Source organism: Mustela erminea, chromosome 10, assembly GCF_009829155.1.
Source record: "Mustela erminea isolate mMusErm1 chromosome 10, mMusErm1.Pri, whole genome shotgun sequence".
NCBI classification, from domain to species: Eukaryota; Metazoa; Chordata; class Mammalia; order Carnivora; family Mustelidae; genus Mustela; species Mustela erminea.
In genome coordinates, this window is record NC_045623.1 from 100273794 (window position 1) to 100297971 (window position 24178).

General features: G+C 55.0%; 1 protein-coding gene across 7 annotated transcripts in view; it reads right to left on the reverse strand.

Moving 5' to 3' along the window:
- Positions 1-540: 540 nt before the first annotated feature.
- Positions 541-24178, reverse strand: part of PRDM2 (PR/SET domain 2) — a 126858-nt gene continuing 103220 nt past the window's right edge. For all 7 annotated transcript variants that reach the window (XM_032303214.1, XM_032303210.1, XM_032303209.1 and 4 more), the window contains 2 exons: positions 7187-7330; positions 541-2412 (listed from right to left, as the gene is read on the reverse strand). In XM_032303214.1, the coding sequence (XP_032159105.1) occupies positions 2387-2412; positions 7187-7330 (170 nt within the window). In that variant the 3' untranslated portion in view covers positions 541-2386. The remainder of the gene's footprint in view (positions 2413-7186; positions 7331-24178) is intronic.

A 24178-nucleotide genomic window follows, 5' to 3' on the forward strand; every position in this document is an offset into this window, starting at 1 on the left:
TAAAAGATCACACACCATGTGATTCTATTTACGTGAAATGTCCAGGAAGGGCGAACCTAAGGACAGAGAGTAGACCTGTGGGGGAAATCGGGAGCGACTGCTAACGGGTACGGGATTTCTTTTGGGGATGACTGAAGATGTTCTGAAATCGGGCGCGCCGATGGTTGCGCGGTCCCAGATATAAAAAACAAAACAAATAAACCCCGATTTGTACACTGACTTATGTGGGTTCATTGTACGGTACGTAAAAGCAATCCCAATAAAGCTAAAGAGGAGCATGTATTGACAATCACAGAGTCCTGTCTAGCCTCAGTTAAATGGCTTAGCTTCCTGGCTGGCAGGTAGGGAGAGTGATCTGAGGACAGAGTAAACTGCTCACCCCGCAGGGTATTTCCACAGTGAGCTTCCTTGAAACCTCGCGTTGCTCTCTTTGTCGGAATGGGGCCTCCAGGGCCCGCCTCAACCCACCCACCCCCACCCCACAGAAATTGCCAAAATGGACGCAAAACACAGAAACCAACATGATCACTCCCAGGCTTGTTGCTTACAATCGCGCTTCACACTTTTATTGTTAATTTTCTTCACATGGCAGATACAGAACCGTTCTCTTCCGTGATGCACACCCATGCCCGAAAACCACCACTGACCAGGAAACACCACTCTTTAGAAGACCACCCCCCCGCCTCCGTCTTTGTGACCGGGACACTCATAGCCTTTTCTGCTGGTCTGAGAGGGTCGAAGGCTGATCCACACATTTGCACATGCAGAAATTAGTGTCCCCCAGTCCCCCACAACATTTTCTGGAATTCACCATTGGTTGAAGGTGACTTTCGAAGCTTTGGATTCGTGAGCCTTCCTTGCCGCTGCAAACGGGAACCCTCAGAACCGAGAGGCTGGGGTACAGTTCGTGAGTGTCGACATTTATGGGACAAAACCGTATCGTTAGGATAAGGAACAGCCACAGCTTTTCATGCTTGTGAGGGTTAATTTTCGGAGTGGGCAAAAGGATGCCAGCTTATGGAAGTTGAAAACAAACGATGGTTTGGAGCTGGGTGGCAAGTTGGAAAACTGAATGGAGGCCGGCGATCGGCACTTTTCTGCCCATGTGAGGGTCTCGTGAGACCTTCCTCCCGGACCATCGTCAGACCCTACACTGCAGCCAGTCGACTGATTAATTAAATAACACAAGTTATAAAACTTTAAAAAGGGGGCATTTACAGTCAGGGACATAAATACGTGCTTTTAAAAGTGTCTACGTACATATTTACAGAGTTGCAAGATCAACCATAGTAGCCCTGAAAAGAAAAGTCCCTTTTTGTGTGTGACCACTCACGCCCATCCAAGTGCTGTCCTTCCACTGTGGTTCAGCACATCACGACTGAAAGTAGCTGAGAGAACAGCGCTAAAGTGGTCTCAGACATCCGTGTCTAGGGTCTGCCCCAAAGGCACAAAACCCAAGACCCTCACTGAACTGGGTCCAAACTCCTGCTCAGCTCACCCGTTTCTCCGAGACACGGAGTGGTCCCGTGCGAAGCGGGAGCCAGCTCCATCATTCCCTGGCAGGCGACTGGCCTCTGGAAATCTCTTCTCTCCCCTGTGCTTCTTAATCCTCCAAATTATTTTTCATTTCCCAATTTTTGTTTCCCTTTTCAGCTAATCTGAGGAGGTCAGCCACTAAAGGTGTTGATGGTCCCACCAAGGGAGGCAAAAGAAGCACAGCAGGGAGGGGTGCGGCGTGGGGGCGGGGAGCCCTCCTCCTCCCCCCACATGCTGTCCCATCCCCTGCCTCTCTCAAGGGAGGGGCCAGATCTGCAAATGGGGACAGGGACTTTCTCCGGAAATGGACTGAGTAGAATTTTAAATCTCAAGCCAGCAGCTCAGGCAAAGAAGGGAGGTTTTCAAAGTGCGCAGGCCAATGAGGTCAATCAGTGAGGGTCCGACACGTCCACACGCCGCTGATTCCCAGAGATGGTGGAAGGCTGGGGAAGGTGGGGTGGTTAAAAGGGAAACTCGGCCTCCTCCGAAGGCCTTCCTCAGACAGGACTGGAGCCGACCCCTGAGCCAGCCCACAGTCCCCGCCACGGCAAAAGACAACTCGAGAAGCAAAAAGCAGGATCAAGGAGCTCTTGAAAAATTGCATAGTAGGAGAGGCCCCCGCCCCTAGCAGGAAGGCTGAGCTGCAGAACACGGTCCCAGCGGCTGCACCCAAGTGTCGTCCATGGTGTGGAATCAGCTGCCTTCCTGCCTCCCTGGGGTTTGGGACCCTCGTCTGAAGACCACACACACGCACACGCACACGCACACGCACTCTTCCTTTCTCTCGCAGGCTCATGAAAGTGGAATAGGTCGGTACTCCCTGTAGGGCAGAAGGCCAGTCCCTTTGGCTTCACTGATTCCAGGTCACTTCAGGTGCTGAGGAGAGAAAGAAAAGAAAAACGGTAACAGTGGCCGCATCCTCAGTGCCTACCCTGGGCTGCTGAAGCATCACCTCACTTAATTTTTACAAGTAAAGGACTAACCGTGGAACACCCGGGTGGCTCAGTGGGTTAAGTGTCTGCCTTCGGCTCAGGTCATGATCCCGGGCTCCTGGGATCGAGCCCCGCTTCGGGCTCCCTGCTCAGTGGAGAGCCTGCTTCTCCCTCTGCCTGCTCTGGCTGCTGTGTCCCCCGCTTGTGCTCACGTGCCTGCTCTTGTTTCTCTCTCTCTCTTTCTCTGACAAATAAATACAATCTTTTTAAAAAATGAAAAATAAAAGGACCGACTGCGGTACACCACTGACACACAGAAAAGCACAGCCTGATGCATGTTCACTGTGAACACGCCTGCGTGAGCCGCTCCCACGTAGGAAACCGAACATGACTCACCTCCCCTTCGCCCTCATCCCAGGCTCTCTTCTAGGACCACCGCTAACCCTCATCCCCAGAATAAACACTATGACTTCTATCACCATAGACTGATTTTGTCCATTTTTAACTAAAATAAGTGGAATCAATCCGTCCGTATACTTTGCATCTGGCTCCTTCGGCACATGTCTGGGATCCGTCCCTCCCGAGCCCGTGCGTGCGGTCCCATCCACCTCCTCGCTACGGGAGTCTGCGGGAGGATCGTGCCTCCTTCATCTGGCTGGTCCACGGCCAAGGACAAGTGGGCAGTTTCCAATCTGGGGCCACCCTGAGTCATGCTTATCTATGTCCGGAGGACACGTGCAGGGGCACATGTGTGCACACTTCATCCGAGCAGAAGTGCTGGGCGTGCACACGTAATGTATGACCTCCCCCGTGCGCGGGTTCTGGTGGGCATGCACACGCATTCCCACCGCGTGTCTCCCTGGTGGTGTAACTGCTGGATCCGGGGACACAGATGTTCACGTCAATCAATCCTGCCAAAGACTCTGCCACAGTCAACTACGTCACCACCTGATTTCATTCTAATGCTTCCAACAACCCTCACGCAGGTGACACAGATCCCCAGATCCCCATTTGGCACGGAAAAACAGAGGCTCAGAGAGGACAAGTGATTTTTACAAGGTCAGGCTGATGACAAGCGGCAGCCATGGGACTTGAACCGGGTCAAGCCCACTTCAGAGCCTGTGAGTGCTTTTGGTTCCGGGGGACCGGCTTCTCCTGCGTGCCTCGGCCACAGACACCCCACCCACAGTCCCTGACCCTGAGCCAGGAATGGAGGTGGTTGGGGGGGCTGTCAGGACTTAGTAACACTTGCTGCCCGGGCCTGAAGATGAGCCTGGCATCGTGCTGGGCCAAGTTCAGGCGCTCCATTCTCTTGCCCCGCGGACCTGGTCATCAGTGCTAGAACTGCCACTCTGACCACTAACTAGTATTATTATTACTCTACCACTGCTGTGATGATTGGCTGAGAACAACGGTAACAGCTGCGCCAACTGACTGCAGACTTATGACATAGCAGGCAGGCGCTTTCCTAAGGGCTTTTCGTATACTAACCTGTGCCCTCCTTATGGTACACCCATGAGACAGATATGACTAGTAACCCATTTTGCAGATGGGCAAACTGAAACACAGAGAAGTGAAATACCTACCAGGATTGCTGGATTCACCTCCAGAAAATGCACACTTAAACCACTACACTGGGTCCATTCCAACCACCCCCCCCCCACAAAATCTCTTGATGGGGCACTAGATGAGGGTACCTTGAAGAAACAGGGGCCTCCTTTCCTATTGGAGGCCTGTGTGTGTGTCCCAAATGAGCCGGGGGAGAAAAAGAACACAGAGAGAGGGGCCAGCCGAAGGAGTGGCCTGCATTTCCTCCATCTGGTGTGGCTGGTGTGTGTCACCTGCAGGTCATCAAGTGGGATCCACAAAAGAAGCCAGCCTGCCTATCCCCAGCCCGAGGAGCAGCCCTCCAGGGTGGGGACCCCAGCAGCAGGGGCTGTGGGTTGGACCACTGGGGCTGGAGGGGAGCAGAGGCTGTCGGGTAGGGGGAGGGTTCTTGTCACCCCACCCAGCCCCTAGAACCCCAGGAGACAACCAGTGTTGGGAAGCCTACCCAAGGCCAGCGGCAGCCAAGGGAAAGATCAGGGAAGTGGCCAAATGAGTGAGAGACGCCAAGCTCTTCCCTGGACAGCCCCTTCAAAGACCCCAGGGCCCAAGTGTGCTGGCCTCAGGCAACAGAGAGAGACAGAGAGCACGTGCTGGGGCATTTTCTCGCAGGACTAGACAGGGTGGTGTGTTTTATGCCAAAAAGTGAACAGAAAGCCCTGGGCTTTCCACAATTTTGATAAAGGCCAGAGGAGGGAGGCACACGAGAAGTCAGCAGTGGAGAAAAGGCGAGCTCCTCACTGGGTTCAGACTGTTGAGTTAACCAGCCAGAGCCTCTAAGCGGGCAAGGGCGGCAGGGAAGGCGCAGTCCCAGGGCCTGGGCACTCCCAAGGACATCACTCTTTCCTCAAAACAGACCCCATAAGCACAACGACTTTGAGGGGGGCAGCACAGAGCCCTTGGAGGAGGGCTCTCCATTCGGGGAGTCAAATGCCTCCAGTTCTGCCTCCAGTTTTGCCACTTGCCCCTGTGTCTGTCTCCCTCCCTGTGAAATGGGGATTTTGACGCACACATCTTTCCCATGCTAAAATCCTCTGTCACAGCACTTAAAAAATCATTCTGCAAACATGTGGAACTGCCCCCTCTCCCCGGCCAAATTCATATAGGGAAGCCTTTACCCGCAGTGTGACGGGATCTGGAGGTGGGGCCTCTGGAAGGTGTGAGGTTTAGATGGGGTCAGGAGGGTAGGGGCCCCCGTGACCAGTTTGGTGACCTCACAAGAGACACCAGAGCCTCCTCTTTCCACTACTGAGGACACAGCAAGACAGTGGCCCCTGTAAGCCAGGAAGAGGGTCCTCACCAGAACCCAGCCATGCTGGCGCCCCGACCTCAGATGCTCAGAGGCTTAGCCTCCAGCACGGTGAGAAGTAAATGTCTTGTCTAAGTCCCAGAGTCCACGGCACTCTGTTATGCAGCCTGAGCTACGACAAAGAGTATAAGTATGGTGTTTTTAAAATCATATTTTATATATATATATATATAAATCATATATCATATATTACATCACATATAATTTTAAATTATATATATATAAATATAAATAAATCAGTCACAGACAAAAATTACTTTGGGCCTCTACTCATCTGAGCACCTTGCTGGGGAAGCTGCACATGTCTGCTAGTAAGGGAAGAGAAGGCATCCTTCCAGGGTCATGCCCCGGCCCCCGGGGGCAGAGCCTGAATTAGCAGTGCTCAGCAAACCCCGCATCGCCACCAGAGACTGCAGTGGCCGACAGTCACGGCCCAGTCCATGGCCCAATCAATCCAACTACGCCCGGCTCGGCCTTGGGCCACAAAGAACACCTGCTCTGGGCTGTAGGCTATACCCTGGCACCCATCAACACAGACGTCCACATAGCAGCGGCCACCACAGGGAGGGGCCCGGGCTGTGCCGGGATTCAGAACTGTCCTGGGGCCTCTCCTCTCCCGAGCCTCCCAGTTCTGCGTTTTGCGCACATTTTAACTCTGCCCCCCAGCATTCTGACTCAGGGGCACGTGCCCTCTCTGGACCTTGTTCTGGAGACACAGGCTGAGTTCTGGCTCAAGACAACAGAGTCCCTGGAGAAAGCGGATTTTGTTTCCATGCCGCTCCCTGATCCCCAGAGAAATAAAGCCCAGAGCCTCCCGCAGCTTCAGGAAGGGAGGAGCGAGTGAGCCCACCAGGTAGCAGGACAGGCAAAGGGAGGAACGTATAGGACAGAAGACCCCAAAGTTTCAGAGTTCAGCCCATTCTTGCCCGAAACAACTGTGTTCTCATCCTGAACAGCCCTTGCTGCATTAAGCAGGGATCCCCACACCTCAATGTGTCCCAGAATCATGGGGCCACCTGCTAATACAGATTCCCAGGCCCTGCACACCAGATGCTTGTTTAGTAAGTTTGGAGTTGCACGTTGGGGTCTGTATTTTTAACTGGTGGCCCCGTGTCCTGGCACATGGGGTCCTCCCATCACCGTCTCAGGGACACAGTGACAGAAGACACGCCATGTCACCAACAAAGAAGTCCAGGCCCGCTAGAGCTCACTGGCCAAGCCCAGCCCCCCTGGAGAGGGAAAGTCCAGCTTCTATGATGGAATTCAGATTTTACCACCAGAAAATCTAGAAAGAGACTTCAGGTTCAACATTAAGTTTACGTTTTATATTTGCAGAATACTGTTACTTTCACTTTCAAACACATTGTGGGAGTAAAGACCACACAATCTTCTGTGGGCTTAAAACCTCTAGAAGTCTCGAGTAAGTGCTGGCTGTTGTGGTTGTCCCTGCCATTCTTAATTAAAAGTCACAGCTAACTGCGAGTCCTAAAATAGCTAGTGACTGCTAGTGCTGTCTGTGCACCAGGCACTTTCTACCTGTTTTGCATACATGTGACACTTGTAATTCTGTCCTCCCCATTTTACTGATGTGGAAATTGAGGCTCAGAGAGACTTGAGTACCTTGCGGCAGTCCCACAGCCAGGGAGTGACAGGGCTGGGGTCCACACCTGCCTGCAGAAAGGCCCAGTGTCCGCCCCCCCAGCATCCAGGCGATCATGCCCGCCCTCTTCCCTGCCTCCCAGCCCACCCCAAGACCCAAGCCTGGTGCCCCTCAACCCCCAGAGCTTCCCCACCCTCCTCGTACCTGTCAGGGAGCAGGCGAAGTGTCTACTCTTTGAAGAGGGGTCCCTGGAACTGGGCTGCCGCTGTGGCCTTGACATTCCTACATTGCCTGGTGATGTACGGGGCGGCTGGCGGAGGGCACCGGGATGCCAGGCGGAGACTGTAGCTGTTGGGGAGAGGAACGATATACACCATCAGCCCCGGATGGCACCTCAAGGCCCACGGGATGTGGGCTTTAATGACCCACTTGAGTTCCACCGAGCTCTGCCCACCACCTTCCCTCCCCTTGCAAGGGACAGGGTGAGCAGAAGCAAACCCCAGCCGGGTTCTGTGACACTGCACTGCACAGTGCTGTCCAGACGAGCCCCAGAGAGGGACAGGCGAGCTGGGAATGGAGCCCAGCTGTGCAGACACAGCAGCTGTGCTGTGCCCCAGCTGCCTCCCAGGCACCGCCCCCTCCTTGGAAGCATCTGGGGAGGTTTCCGGTACCACGTTACATCCATCCCCTGCAGTGGTCTCCTCCAGGCCAGGAGCTCTGCACTTGGCCCCCTATCCCAGCCTCACTGCACCAAGCACTTTCATTTTGGGCATCCCTGAGGGGTGTGAGCCTGGATCCCATGACACAGTCTGGCCCTTCCTACTACCAGAGCCCATTCAATAAGATTTTTTTTTTTTTTCCAGGAAAGCATTTAAGGATTTTTTAAAAGAGAGATAACCTAGACCCCATTCCTTTACCTCGCTAACCCAGACTCATCTTTCAGGTCCTGGCCGGGATACCACCTCCTCCAGGAAGCCTTCCTTCTTTAACTCCCGCATGGGGCAGCCCTCCTGCAGGCTCCCACGGCCCCCTCGCACTTTCCCACCACAGCACTCATTACACTGAATCGCAATGGCGGGATCATGTACCTGCCTCCCTCGTGGGCTATGAAATCCCAAGGTCGGGGCTTTTGTCCTATACACTGACGCACCCCCATCTTAGCACAGCAAAAATAAATAGCTGTTCGATAAGAACAACATGCACACTGAAAACATGCTGAGTGCCTACACATACAACTCTCCTACTCTACGTACCCTTAGCAAGGCGCCTACTGTACTAGCCCGAACTGCACATGAGGAAACAGGTCATAGGAGGCTAAGGAACTTGTCCCAGGTCCCAAATGTGTTCCCCAGACAGAAGTGAGCAGGCCCTCCGGTCAGGAGAGGAGGAAGGTGGGGTGGGCGGGAAAGCGGGAAGGGTGAGCCTCACCCCTGTCAGGTGTTGGCTCAGAGACAGCTGTGCCTGAGGGAGCAAGAGATGGGAATGGGGCCAGGCTCGAAGCTGACACATCAGGGTTTAGATCAGTGGTTATGTTTATTTTATTTTATTTACTTATTTGACAGAGAGAGAGAGAAACACAGCGAGAAGGGGAACACAAGCAGGGGGAGAGGGAGAGGGAGAAGCAGGCTTCCCACTGAGCAGGGAACTCAATGAGGGGCTTGATCCCAGAACCCCAGGATCATGACCTGAGCAGAAGGCAGACACTTAACGACTGAGCCACGCGGGCGCCCCTAGATCAGTGGTTCTTCACAAGCACAAGCACATGCACTTGGCAATGTCTGGAGACGTTTTTGGTGGTCACCTCCGAGGGGAGGGACGTTGCTGCGGCACCTAGTGGATGGCATCAGGGAATGCTGTCAAACACTCCACAGCGCTCAGGACAGCCCCCGGGGCAGAGAATGATCCGAAAAGTGAATCGCATCAAAGTTGGCAGAGGCAGCTATCGAAAAATACCTATTACAATAAACGAAGTAACTGAATGTATTAAGCAAACATGTAAACAGACAAGCGAGGGCCTAACTCTCGGTCAAGGTGAGGGGCTGCCCCGTGGGGATTCCTCCTACCACTGTGAGATCAAGGTCTGCGGTCAGCTGAGTCTAGCCAAGCAAGACTCAAGGCAGAAAACTAAAGGACACCCTATGCTCAGTGGCAAGCCTGTGCCCCCGATGGACCATCCAAAGCCCAGGAGGTGGCCATGGAGGCTGGCGGGGACCCCAGTGTGAACTCAGCCCCTCAGCCGGCCGACGTGCCTGTGGGAGGGACAGTCTCCTGTGAGGCGGCCTGGAAATCTAGGATGCCCTGGGCCTGTTGGGGAAGAAAGAACAGTCCCAGCCACCTGCCGGGGTCCCTACACTGTCCCCCGTCTGCAGAAATGTCGCTAATGCACAGGAACAGAATGAGCAGCAGCTCTGAAGAGAGGCAGGGTCTGCATCAACTATTTCCATGTCCCCCTCTCTGTTACCAGCATTTCACAACTTTTAAATGCTCAAAAATCAGATCAGTCCAACAAACTTACGTCCCCTGGTCTCTAGCCACCTGCCGCCTGACATTTCTCTGCTCCCTTGCACACAGGCTCCTGCAGCCGAGGCAACCACAGCCACTTCCACTAGGGGGCAGGCTTTCTCCCCATCCCTGGGCATCCAGTGGTTGGTGGAGTTTAGGGTCGGGGTAAAGGCCTCCTAGGCAGGCTCCTCTCACCACCTCTCAGCACACGGCCTGGCCCAGTGAGGGCAACCCCAGCTGGCATGCACACAGCCCTTGTAATTCCCAAGTACTTTCCGGGCGGTTATCACTGCACCCTCCCAGCAGCTCAGGAGGTGAGGAGAAAACGCATTTTACACCCATTTCACAGATGAGGACACTGAGGCTCACAGAGATTCGGAGACTGTCCTGGGGGAGCAGAGCCCAGGGCTTTCAGCTCCACGGACCACAATCTCTGGGGAGACACCAGGTCACGACTTAAGTGTCTAGGGCAGTGATGTCCAGCAGGACAGTCTCCTTCCTTGACCATGAAACACTTCCTGTGGTCAGAGAACTCTAGAGAGACCAGGGGCGGCCTGGAGCAGAGATGTGAGGCGCTGAGGAACAGCATCTGCGGACCCAGACATTTCTCCCCTTCTCAGACAGCCGCGGCTACCACACGAAGACCTGATTCTAGGTTCCTGGCTGTGTGAGCTGGGCAAGTCAGGGGCCTCTCTGGGCAAGTCAGGGGCCTCTCTGGGCTCTGGTTTCACCATCTGCAAAACGGGAGCAGTAGTAATGCCACTGGGCAGTTGTGCTGATTACACACACTTAGAGGACGCTCTCAGCACCTGACATGCCGGCCCGCGAGTATATCCATGTGCACGTGTCTACACAGGGGCAGTCGGTGTGGACGCAAGGGGCCGACCAACTGAAGGGATGCCAGGGGCTGTGACACATCCCAAGGCGGCGGCGGCATGGCTGTCAGTCCCGGTCCTCGTCCTCGCTGGCTGGGTGGCCCGGGGGGAAGCCCCTCCCTGCCCGCTAGGCTCCGAACCCTGGCCTCCCCGTCTGTAATGAGAGGCCATCCCTGCCGGCCCGCCGAGCCCAGGGACCAGGATGTGAGGGCGCTTCGCCTTCCGAGACGTCAGCACATGTGGGATGCCCCTGGGGCGATGACACACGCATCCACGCACAGCCCTCCCCCGCCGCGGCCCTCAGCCCCGGCCACACTCTGCATTCACAGTGAGGCCAGGTCCGCACACCACACCCATGACACGAGCATCTCTGGGGGCGGCAGGGGGCACTGGCCTCTGTCGGCGCTCCAGGGAGTCTACACGGGGCGGCCCTGCCCCTCCTTCCTTCAAGTTCTTGCTCAAGGGCATCCCCCTCCCTCTCCGTGAGCGTCCCCTCAGCACTCCACTGGAAACCGCAAACGCCCTCCCCACCTGCCTCCGGTCCCTTCACTTCACCGTATTCGCCCCCATCAGCGCCCTCCACGTCCCCCCGGCTGTCCCCTGGCTGCACGGAGGCTTCTGGAGCGACCCCGGACCGCAGGCCTTCTGCCTAACAGAGCAGGGAGTCGCCACCTGCTGGGCGCTGGGGAGTACCACGGACACTTCTCCCCTCACCACGTAGCCCCAAGAGGAAAAGCGCTTGGGTGCAGAAGTCTGCCACCAGTGCAAGGCCAACACTCGGGCCTCCTGGCGACCACCTTCTTGTTCGGCCCCCACGGCTCCCCGGGAAGCGAGGCACCAGCACGCGGAACCACACACAAGAAATAGGAGTGAAGTCCGGGGCCCCGGGAGGTTTCCAACAGTGGCGGGTCTTAGTTCAACGCCTGGGCAGGGAACTACCCAAGGACCCCTGGGACCTACAAGGGTTGGTCAGTTTGCGTCTCCACGAGCTAAGGGGTCACAGGGAAGGGGGCTCTGTCCCCTCACATGGGGTTCTAGAGCCCCACTACCACTGAGCCCAGGGGGGTTGGGGGGAAAGTGACATCACGGAGCGGCGGCCACACCTGAGCCTCTCCAGGGCCTTCCGAGAACAGGGGATGCGGGAGTCACAGAGACGGAGCGATGTAACAGCGAAACTAGTAAGACGACGGGCCAAGGCCATCCCATCATTGAACACATAATTTAGAGACGCTACAGAAAACACACAGCTGGGCGCCTGGGTGGCTCAGTGGGTTAAGCCGCTGCCTTCGGCTCAGGTCATGATCTCAGGGTCCTGGGATCGAGCCCCACATCGGGCTCTCTGCTCAGCAGGGAGCCTGCTTCCTTCTCTCTCTCTCTGCCTGCCTGTCAGTGTACTTGTAATTTCTCTCTATCAAATAAATAAATAAAATCTTTAAAAAAAAAAAAAAAGAAAAAAAGAAAACATACAGCTGATGAATACGGCACCATCCTGGTGTCCAACAAGAGCCTATTAACACAACAGACCACAGTCACTGGGCAGACTGGGGACAGGCTCCGTAAACATGGTGCCCGCAGATGAGGGGATGTGACCAGGTCAAGGTCGGCTCCCCCACGCCCTGACCCTCTGAGGACCAAGCACCCCACCCCTGCTCTGGAGAGCCTATTCAACTCACCTTTCTCAGAGCTGCTTACCTCAGCCCCGGGGAGGAGCATTTACTGCCGCTCAGCACGGTGTGAGCGCTACAGACACAGCGAGAGCAAGGGGGTCAAAACCCCACCCTCCCAGACCGCAGTGACCCCCACAGAGAGAAATGAAGCAGAGGAGAGAGAGCTCGGGAATGCATGGGGAGGGGGAGAGCTGAATCATGTGAGCCAAACCTGCAGGCAGGGGGCGTGGCACATTGGCATGGCACATTGCACATGTTGCAAATGGTATGTGCAAAGGGCCTGAGGTGGAATTTGCCTGGAATGCCAGAGAAAAGGGGGCAGAAGAGAGCATCTTGTGAGCCCTGAGGGGGCGGAAGCCAGGGTGTCCTTCTGGGCAGCAGACTGACATGACCTGGCCACCGTGTTAGGCACAGACGGTAAGATGACAAGAATGGAATGGGGGGAGGAGTGGATAAACTGGATGTCGGGGCTGGGGCTAGGGCCAGGAAGACACCAGAGTCTCGACTACCTCTAAAGCAGGAGGGCTTGCCATTAGCCAAGATGACAAGAGAGCAGGAGAGGATTCAGGGAGAGATCAGTTTGAAAAAGATTCAATGTGAAGTGTTTACTTGACCCAAGAGAGAGGTCAAGTGGGTTGCTGAAATGGAACTGATGAGTCTGGGGCTGATTAGCATCTGGGCGGCCTGGATGGCTCAGCAAGGGGAGGGACCCAGGACGGGATGGGGAGGGGCAGGTGGTGATGTCAGGGAGCTGGGAGGAAGCGGAGGCAAGCCTGTCCAGGCGGGGGAGTCCCCCACTGCCAAAGATCACTGAGGCCAGGAAGGAGAACCACAGCGGTCATCAGCAGGGGCCCAGAGCTGCTGGTAACCATGGGAACAGCAGCCTTTAGGGCATGGCAGAAACAAACCCCAAGCAAATCCAAGACAGGAGGGTCCAGAGACCTCCCTCGAGGAGAGTTGGGTCAAGGGAGGCCGAGAGGGGAATGGACTTGGGAGAGGAGGCGGCCAGGGGCTCTCCGGTCCCCGCAGGAGTCTCCCTGCCACCTGCCAGGATGCCACGACCTACTGAGTAGCGTCCCCTGGCCTGCCTTGTCGCTCCTTCCGCAGGAGTCGAGGGCAATGTCCTGGAACGTCATCCCTGGAGCTGGTTCGGCCACACAGGAGTCTTACACAACTCTCTATAAACTCTCGGAGCACCATCCATTTGAAGTCCGTGTCTGATGCTCTGCAGTCTAGCCAGAGGTGAAGGGAGAGGCCAGGTGTGTGGGAGCCGGAGCCAAGGTGGGACAACCGGAGATGCTGCTGGAATTCCCTGGAGGCTGGGTGAAGCCCACACGTCGGGGCTGTGGGAGTCACCGCCTGAGTCCTGGCGCCAGCCGCCAGCCACCTTGGGCAGGGTGGCATCTTCCTTCCGCGAGCAGACAGCCCCTTCCATTCCAGGGAGGCCCTGCCCCTCAGATGAAGTCCCCAGGCTAGGCGTCAGAGGCAGGAAAAGTGGCCCAACACTGGGATGCAGGAGCCCAAGGCTCAGCCCTGAATCTGCCGCTGACTTGCTGCGTGGCCTCAGGAGAGTGCCTCCACCTCGCTGGACCACAGCCATCCCACCCGTGAGATGAGATGTCAAGCAAGGAACACTACGCAACAGTATCACTTCGAGAACCTACTATGCGCCTAGAGCTACTTCGGGTGCTATACAGGAGCTCCCCAAATATTCCCAGCAGCCCTTAAGGCAGAAACTAGGATGATCTGTGTCTTACAAAGGAAGAAACAGAGGTTCAGAGAGGTGAGGAAGCCCAGTGTCCCATCCAAGTTCTCCTGGCCAACAGGGGTGCAGCCAAACTGAATCCAGGCCCATAGGAGCCCAGTGCCTGGGTGCCCCTCCCTGAGGCAGTTCTTGTAGTGATGGGGACCAAAGAGTGTTTCTCAATATTCCAAGAAGCCAGATGGGGTTAACCGTTTGCCCACAGGTCAGCCACCCACGTGGCCAGGAGCGGGCTTGGAGCCGGAACCATGTCCGTGCAGAGGAACCCTAGCTTGAGAGGCAGGGCGGGGTGGGGGGGTGGGAGGCAGGGGTCTCAAACTCCAATGCTCACTGGAGTCACCTGGAGAGATTAAAACAACCCTGCAGCCCGTGCCTCAGCCCTACAGATTTTAACTGAGCTGGTTTGCATGCCAGGCGTTGAAAACTATAAAAGCCAACTCTGAGAGCCACTGGTCTAGGTCTGTATCCTCAGAGTGTGGTCCGCAGTCCCCTAAGGCTTGTTAGAAATGCCACTGCTCGGCGACCCCAGGACCTCCTGAGTCAGGAACCTGCATTTTAACAAGCTCCCTGGAGCATACAGGGGATCTGTACACCGAAGTCAGGGGATACAGGGGCTGGGCACACCTTCAGCAGGGAGTCAATGCAGGCCACGTGCTAGGTGGCCGTGCCTAAGAGGGACTCTGAAGCCTAGACGAGGACAATGCAAGTAGCCTCTGGGGGACAGGAGCAAAGGTCTGAAACCACTGGCCTGCACAGTCACTGAGCTTCAAGTGGAGACGCTGGGGGCCGGCGATGGGGCGGGGGGACACGCAGCTAATGCGGGCCGCTGGGCATCACCAGCCCCGGCAGCCCTGTGCTCTGATAGTATTTTCATTCACTCTTCCCTCTAACCACATGAGAAAGGCCATTGTGCCCTTTCTCTGGCGGAGGGGACAGTAACACAGACGTGTTAAGTCACTGCAGCCACACAGAGATGCGGAGAGATGGGAAAGGGTGGTGAGGGAGGGAGCCGGGACCACAGATCTGATCCAGACCTGAAGTCTGCAGCTCAGCACACGGGTTCCCCTTCCCTCTTTCCAGCTCTGAAGGCGGCCACGTGCCCATGCTGGCTCTGGATTTGGCCACCACGCATCCACAAGACCAATCGTGTCCCTGCCTCACGGGGCTTTTGCGCCAGGATCTGAGGTCTTCAGAGGCCATTAATCCCCAAACCTGTTTGGCTTGAACTCCAAATACCCAGCATGTGACAGCTCATAACACAGCCCAGGCAACAGGAAGGCTGGGCCGTCCTGTGGTGACCTCAGCCAAAGGGAGCTGCCAGCAGGGAGATCCCTGCCAGGGTGGCACCTCCCACCTTGCCAGGCCAGGAGAGGAGCAGGGGACCCCCGCACTCATGCCAAGCAGCGCCTTTTTCTCAGTGAGGAAACTGAGCCAAGCGAGAAGGTCACTCACTCAAGGTCACATGGCAAGCTGTTCTGGGGAAGCAGCAAGGGGACACAAGTGGCCTCATTGCCTATTTGGGGACACGAAAATGGGGAGGTAGGGCACAGTGAAGCCTCAACAGACTTGGGACAAAGAGCCATGGGAGGCAGGTGCCCCACAGGTGAGACCAAACTCAAGCCCCAAGGGGCACGATCTGTGTCCATTTCTCACCCACCCGCCTCGCATAAGCGGTGCTTGGAGAATGTTTCCTGGACAGGTCAACAGCAAACCCAGAGCCCAGATCCCCAAACACGCCTGTCTTCCCTACTCAGAAACCAAATCATGCCGGGACGTAACTTCCTCTCACTGCCAAGGCCCCTGCCTTGGTCCCCCGTGGGGACCAGGTCCCCACGGTTACAATTCTTTCAACGCGACTCCACAGGCCTCAGGGGTCCCAGACAGACCCTCTCCGCTCCCCTCGGGGCAGAGGCTCAGGTCTGGCTGCATCCCACAGGCAAAGGACAGCCAGTGCCCCAGACGAGCCCAGCTCAGGCCCAAGCAGCCCCAGCAGGACCCAGCAGGACGGACAGACGAGCGGAGCCTCGGGCACGGACACGTGGCACCGCACTTTGCTCCAGCCCCCCTAAGCGCCGGTGCGCCCCCAACACTGTCCCCTCTCCCCTCTCACTGAGCAGAAACAGGCTGCTTTCTAACACCCAAGGAGACATCTACAACCAGGAGGGAGGCCAAAAGGAAACCCAAGCAAATACATGCATTGTCAGTAAGATGAACACACACGAAGCAGGTTCTCCTTTGGGACAGAAAGGGACGGACGGGCCTCCCTTGAGATCCTCATGGAAAAGCTCTTTTTTAAACGGCACAATTCCATAAAGACGCTAAGTCTTCATTATTATGAGCATTCCCGTCTTTTAAAGTTGACACGAGGCAAAGGTGAAAGAGATGACTCAACCCCAGGGACAAAGGCCCACATGGTCTGTAGCCGCCGGGACTGAGGGTCTCGTGAGCCCTGTGTGGGTCCATCCTCCGAAGGGGGTCTCTACCTCTTGATGCTGGTGCCCAGCCCAGGACACTAACGAGAAGAGGCGGCTGCCTTAGGGGAGAGGCCTTGTGGGAGCTCAGGGGGCTCCTCTGCTATGGAGGCTTCTCAACCAGCTCATCTCAGGAGGCCTGGCTGTGCCATGAGAAAGGCACGCTTGCTCTGGGCCTGAACAGGGACATTGGTCAACAACAGTGATGCCGCCCAAAAGGCAAGGGTCCTCGGTGATTTGGACCCAGGCTAATGGGGAGGCCATTCAAATAGGCTACCTTCCTGCGGGGGACAGACCCCCGGGCCCAGAGACCCACAGCCAAGTAGTGACAGGCGAGGAATGAAGACCTTCCTAATGCGTCTCCCATGCACCCGGCATTTCCCAAACCGAGGTTCAGTAGAACCGGTCCCCCCAGATGCCACGTGTGTCTGCGTTCTCATCTGCACCCTGGACGCCAACCATTCCATGCCTACTAGGTGCCAAGGGCCGCGCCCAGTGTTTGACTTGGAATCACAAATTTAATCCTCGCAAGACCTTCGTGAGATGGGAACTGCTAGATGTTCGACACGAGGAACTAAAGGCACAGAGAGGTTCGGCACCTCGCCCAAAAACACAGCGCTGGCGAGAGGCGGAGCTGGGATCAGAGCCGGGGCGTTCCCCTCCCGAGCGCACTCTCGAAGCCAAACAGGCGTGTCTCTGCAGGACTCCTGAGCCTTTAATGTGCTGACGGCTTATAAATTCCCAAGAGGAGGACGCAGGCTGTCACTTACCCCAAGCTTATGTCGCCCTCATTGATGTGGTAACAGTGATGCGATGGAGGCCTGCTCTGTGCTAGGTACAGAGGACATGGTGGGGAGCCGAGCCGATGTGCCCGCTGAAGGCACGAGACTCTGCCAGGGGATGGCGCTGATCTACGCTAAGCCTCTGGAGGGGAGGGGAGGGGAGGGCCCTGCAGAGCATCACAAATAAAGAAAAATTAATTTAGCCTTTCTGAACAGAAATTTTCTAAAATCAACCACTTAGGGGATGCCTGGGCGCCTCCGTCAGTTAAGCCTTTGGCTCAGGTCATGATCTCGGGGTCCTGGGACTGATGCCTTGTCTTGCTCCCTGCTAGGCGGGGAGTCTGCTTCTCCCTCTCCCTCTGCCTCTCTGCCCCTGACTCGTGCTCGCTCTCTCGCTCTGTCAAATAAAGATATAAAACTTCACAAAGTAAAAAATAAAGTAAAATAAAATCAGCTGTATGAAGCAATGTGTCCTGAATTTGATTTAGTACAATCTCTGGGAGTCGGGTTCCCCGCTCTGCACATATGTGCTGTCATGTGCCTTCGAGGGGATATGTCCTTGAGACTTGGGGTGCCAGCCTTCTTGTCTCCACACTAAACAAAGCCAGGCACTCCAGTGATTAGAAGTATGCATCAGTCAGGCACCTACTGTATACCCGGCCCTGGGGACACAGCCATAAACCAAACACACTGGTCTCTGCCCCCCGGAGGCATGTGTCCTAGAAGGGGAAGGTCACCATTTGTATAATAGAGATGTAAATACATGATCACGAAGTGTGGAAAATAGACACTACCAGAGCTCAGAACAAGGGAACGAACCACAGAAATACTGTGTGTGTGTGTGCGCGCGCGCACGCGCGTGTGTGTGTATGCACAGTTTCTGTTTACTTGGGCTGTTACTGACACTTGGGCTCTGGGACATCTGAAATTCATTTCAAGATTTGTTTCTCTTTACCTTGTTGCCTTTAGTTTTATTTTATGGCCAAGGGGAGGGAGGGAAGGTAAAGAAAGCAGAAAATGCATAATTTACTTTACCCCCAGGAAGCACTTCCCAAAGAAGTCCTGCTTGTCCCTGAAGGCCACTCCTCCAGGACAGGGGCTAGGGGCGAGAACTGTTACTACCATTTCACACCCCCAGATCCTTCCTGTCCTCCTGAGTCTCAGAGCAAGTTGATTTGGGGACTTGACAAATCGGAGCAAGGCCAGGGTAAGAAGCCACCCAGTCTCTACCCTGGGCCTTTTCTGAACTGTGACTACACAGGGATCTTTTGCTTTTTACTATCAGCGGTTCTGACAATCTGTGAGCAGCCGAGGACAGTCCCTGCATTTTCAACGGGGTCACTCTTGGCTTGCTGCAGTTGGGATTCAGACAGGAAACAGCCCTGGAGAAACGGGACAGCTCCGTGGGGATGGTTGGGGTGGAGATGCCTCCCCGGGGAGGTCAGGGGCATCTCCACCCACTGAGCAGGCCCAGAGGAGAGCCGTAGGGGTCCCGAGAGAAGCCTCTGAGAGCTGCACAGCAGGGCCTGCCTCCCCAAGTCCAGGAGAGGTGCCCCCAGCACACGGAGCCCAGTCTGAACCACCCCCCCTCCCCCGCCATCACATGCTACATCGGTTCCCCCTCGGCCCAGAACACCTCCGGGCTCTTCCCAAATTTCCCCAACGCTGGAGCGCCCTCAGACTCAATTCCTGGGCATCTCTTCTTTATTTACACTCGTTCTTAGGGGGCTCCAATCTTGTGGTTTTCAACACTGTGTGTCCTGTGAGACACCCAAATCTACATTTCTGGCTGTGTCCTTCCCTCTGAACTTCAAACTGTTCGGTCATCTACCCTGTCCACATCTCTCCATGAGGGCCTCACAGCATCGCAGACCGCATCATTGAACCTGCATCCCCAGCACAAACGCACCATACAAACTGGATCCAATCAGAGTCTTCACCTCATCACCTACTAGGGGAAAAAAAAGAAGGTGCTTGGATGCTGAAAACATAGGCAAAAAACAAAAAGACAAAAACCTGTGGTCATCCCCAATTCTCCCATCCAATCCCTAGCTGATCCTCAGCAAATCTTGTGGCTCCACCTTCAAAATACACCCAGAACTCCGGGGCTGTTCAGACCTCCACTGCTACAGACCCATCCAGCTACCATCATTCCTCACCTGGGCTACCGCATTCCCTTCCTAGGCTGTATTTCTGCTCTTGGCTCCTTTTAGTCGATCCTTAACAGATCAGCAAGGGAGATTTTTCCAGAAGGCCAATCATCCCGTATTAGCCCCCTCAGAGCCCTCCAATGCCTTCCACTCACTCAGTACAAGGAAAGTCCTTACAATGGCTGCAGCAGCTCCTAGGTACCTCCCTGACTTCACCCCCTATCCCCCTCCAGCCAAGCCGGCCTCCCCAGTGTTCCCTGAGCACACCAAGGATGCTTCTGCCTCAGGACCTTTGCACTTGTTAGTCCTTCTGCCAAGCACCCTCCTCCCTAGGTCCCCACACTTGCTTCCTCACTTCCAAGTCTTTGTTTAAACGTCCCCCTTTCAGCTAGGCTTTCTCTGACTGCCCTCACCCCCACTTTAAATGGTAGCCCCCATTCTGATTTCAGATCTCTCTATCCCACTTTTCTGTTTTACCTCTGTCCACAGCACTCACCACCTGACATTTCATGTAGCTTCTTGCTTGTTCACAGTCCGTCTCCCCCACCCTAGAAAATCAGTTTCAGATACTGCTACACCCTCAACAGTGCTGGGCACACGGCACCCGACATCCAAATGTCTAGGTAACGGAAGGAATGGATGGAACCCTAAGACCTAGACTGCCTTTCCCAAAATAAAGCGTCCCCATGATGCATGGCCCATGATTTCTGGGTACTGTGTAAAGTGGGGACAAGAACTTAAGTCACTTATAAAAGCGATCACAGTGCAAAATCTTCCTAAGCCTTCATGCAAATTTTTAAAGGCTTCTCACCCACACCTAACTGGATGACAGGTGTTTAAGCAAATTACCATGAGACTTGCTAAGCATTCGACCTGTTTTTCATAAACAACTCCATGCTCATATTTTGTCCGTTTGTAAACAAATACAGCGGACTTCTGGCAGCCCTGAACTTGGCCGCTGGGGATAGAAAAGCAACGGCTCTCCCTGCGGGTGTCGTCAGGATGCGTTCCGGAGGGAACACACAGCATCCGTCAACACGGAGGGTTGAGTCAACAAAACACTGGCTGAACTTCAACTGTACTTCGGTTGATCCCCAGTTGGTATCGTCCCAGAAGTTCCGAAAGGTTCCTGGCAGCACCTGCCCTGGCCGACCCGGCACTCGGCAAGACGTGCTCACACTAGTCCTCAGGCGGCGGTGACCGCGCTGGACACGGAGACGGACGTACACATGGGCGAGCTCAGGGCGTCCTTCACGGAGCACACACCACCCTGTGACCTCGGCAGGTGGCGGGATCACATCACCCTGCAGCTCGAACACGAGGGAGCGGGAAAAAGGCTCCGGTTAGTGACACTGAGCTCCGGGCCCTGGTGGCCGAACAGCCTGGTCCAGCACAGCCCTGTAACAAGTGTAGGACATGGTGAAATCCGTCTGAGAGTAAGGGATTTGCTATTTTGAGCAAAAATATGAACACACACGAGTATTTTCCACGGCTGTGTATTTTGGAGGTCCTACGAGTGAGGGACCCTTAGGAGATGTCGAGTATCAGGAGGCAGAATTAAATCTGGTGACGGAGGGAGGGTGACCCTACTTTCAGAGCCAAAACTGAAAGAAAGGGTTTAAAAATGTAAAGGAATACTTCGATAGTTCCAGCCCCCATGAAGTTCAGGAAGCTTGATGACAGTCACGGGTGGCCTGTGTGGGCGCTCGTGCGGTTTCCCTATTTCCCTGAATTAACGAGCCGCCGGCTACGCGGGACTTCAGCATACAACCTCCTCCTGCCTCTCTGGTTTCTTGCTCGGCTTCCCTTACTCATCCTTAACCTTGAGGCCTGTGCCCCGAGGTGGCAACGCTTTAATGCTGATTGTAATTAACTATCGCCAAATAACTAATCCTTTTCTTTCAACCTGATCTTAATTGGTCATTTATTTATGCAACTGATGCTCTCTATTCGGTTCCCAACAATTAAGTGCCCCAAAATTCACACTTGAAGCCAAAAAGTCCTCTAAGTCAGGGTCCGCTGAGCAGGGTGGTCTAACTTTGACTCTATGATTCCTGGAGGCTTTCTCCCCTTGTCTCGCACAGACGCTGAGGGAGCAGCGACTGCGTGCCGGGTGCCGCACAGGGGCAGGGGACCGGTGAATCCGCACTGGCAGGACTACACAGCACCGAGGCTACGCAAGGTAAGAGCCAAGGGTCATCTCTCCCTCCCCACCCCCAGAAAGACACACAAAGAGCAACCATGGCCAAGGCAGAGAATCCTCACTTCCACCACGGCTCTGACACCCAGAAGTGTCCCCACCTAGGGAGCTGCCTACCCATCATGGGGTGGTTATCAGGATTAAGGAGAAATGTACATGAAGTGTTCTGAAAACTGGCCGACGCCGCTTGGATAGACACTGCTGATAAACAAAAGAAAAAGATTTCAAACGAAGAAAAGAAGCAATTTCAGTAACGAGATGGGGTGATACCATGTCCCTTGTGCTTTTTCTTTTTAAGAACCAGAGAACTCCTGAGTCTGCTTAACACTTATCTGAGCAGCCCAGCAGCTAAAATACAAAGATTTCAAAGACCCAGCCTAGAGATCAGGGTTTAGTAGGTTGGGAATTTTAAGTAAGCCTCCCGAGTGGGTTTTGGTGCAGGTGGCCCACTAAGGGAACACACTGGTGAGGCTGACTCCGGCCCCTCATGTACCTGGGAACACCAGGAGGCAACGCAGCCCCTCACACGGACGCTAAGAAGACGATGCCCGCGGGACCAGCAAAACACTCCCCCGCCTCACCTAAGCACCTGTCCGACACAATTCCAGACATCGCCTTAACACTTGCGTCAGCTGGCACTAATGGCCATATTGTGATCTTTACAGTTTTAAGCACGAAAAGCATACTAATGATGGCGATGACATCATTTACAACAGCACATACTTCAACGACAGTGTCTGGCACCGGTTCACTGAGATGCATCAAAACGGTTGGCTCCGGGGGCACCCGGGTGGCCCAGTTGGGTGAAGCATCTGGCTCTTGATTTCAGCTCAGGTCATATCTTAAGGTGGTGAGATCGAGCCCCGGGTCAGGCTTCCCATCTCCCTCTGCCCCTCCCCGTGACCCTACCTCCTGCTCACACTCTAAAAAGAAAGAAAAAAAGAAAAGGCTGGTTCCTACACCAAAGCAGTTAACATAGGTTTTCACCAAACTTGCTAGTATATTTCAATCAAGAGTCTAGATATAGATGACAAAGATAGGCATAAACACCTACAATCCTAGGCACCAGTTATCAAAGAATTCTGAAAAGCTTCTGGATCAAGATCTGGAGGTAAGGGAGGAAGTTCACCGTGTAGGTGCACCAGCCCGTGTGCCACGTGACGAGTCGACCACCACTGTGTACATCACACTGAATCAAGCACATCCCCAGACACAGAGGGCAGCCATTAGGCCAAGAGAAGAAAGAGGCGGCACACCTTGGCCATGGGAGGAGTGCGCACAGGCCACCCATTCCCGTCCATGCCTGGACTGTCTCGGGGAGCATCACCTTTTCACGACGAAGTCCCTGGTTACCTCGAGCCTTCCTGGAGAGGTGAAATTCTGCCCAGTGTAGTCTCCAACATCAGGGAAGTGGCAGAGCGCTAGGACCAGAGGCAGCCCACTCCCGGCAGCGCCACTCCTTCCTGCTTCTGAGGTGGACACCAGGCACTGAGCCCGGCCCTGCATCCCCAAGCGCGACCCCACCTCTGAGGCAAGCCTGTGCCCCACCGAGCAGCTCCTCCCACGCACCTAAGGAAACCCACTTGCTAACCGTGACTGGGGAAGACAGGGACAAGAGGGGCCACTAGGAAGCAAGGTTTGACTGTCAGAACCAGTCAGCACCCGGGTCAGCTCCGGTGGCGATGGGGCCAAACCGCAGGCCTAGCTAGCTGCAAGCACACAGCCCTGTCTCCTGGGAGCACACTAGACCACCGGGGACCCGGCCTGGTCGGCGGCTCGGTCTGCCTCCTCCGCTGGAGCACCTCTGCGGTAGCAGGTGCTTCTTGTCAACACATGGGCAAGTAAGGCCGGTCTCCTCCCTGCTTCGTAAAGGACAAGCCATTGCAGGAAGCCGCAGGAAGCATGGGGGCCTCACTCCCAGATCAGCGGGGAAGAGGGGGACCAGACTCCTGCCGGAGATGGAGCCACACTGCCGTGACCTCGGGCAAATGGCCTCACCTCGGTGTGTGACGTGTCCCCACTTGTAAAATGGGAGAACACGAAAGGGTAGTCTTCGTAGAGACGTCGTAATGATCACAGGGGAGAAGAGCTGAAAAGCCCTGAAAACGATGGCTAGCAGACCCTTGAAAGTAAACAGCGATCATTTGTACACTACTGTTACTTCAACGAACTGGGGTTCGATTGGGTTTTCATGATTTTACACAGAGCTAATGAAGGTTTTCCTCTGAACTTGACTTTTTAAAAAATTTCCATGTTGGGTTTGAAATTCCAAACCGAGAGAAATAACATTATGTGGAGAGGTGATAAAATTACAATGTGCTTTTTCCTCACCCTGATTTGAACAACAGCTACCCTGTCTGATAGCTCCTTCCCTTTATCTCTGATGTGGGAGTGCCTGACGAGGACAGGAAGTCGCTCAGGCCTGGCTCGGACGCAGCAAAGGCCCAGGGGTCGGTGGCAGCAGGACCGGCAACTCCTCGCCACCGGAGAGCTTTCTCTCTGGGCAGAGGCAGGGCACGATCAGTGTTCCAGCTACTGCAACGTGTGCCAGCGTATAAAATCTCCTGCGTGGCACGTCACCTTTGAGCACGGGCCACAGTGGACATTCAAGAGGACATCTTTCAGGAACCGCATAGCCACTATTGTTTACGAAGCCCCTTACTACGGCAGGCGGCATGGGTGGTCCTCATGGGCTCATCTGTTGTCTTCACAACCAGCCTTTGCTGTCGGATCACCACTGTCATTTTGCAGAAAGGAAAACAGGGGCTCAGAGCACTTGAGTCATTT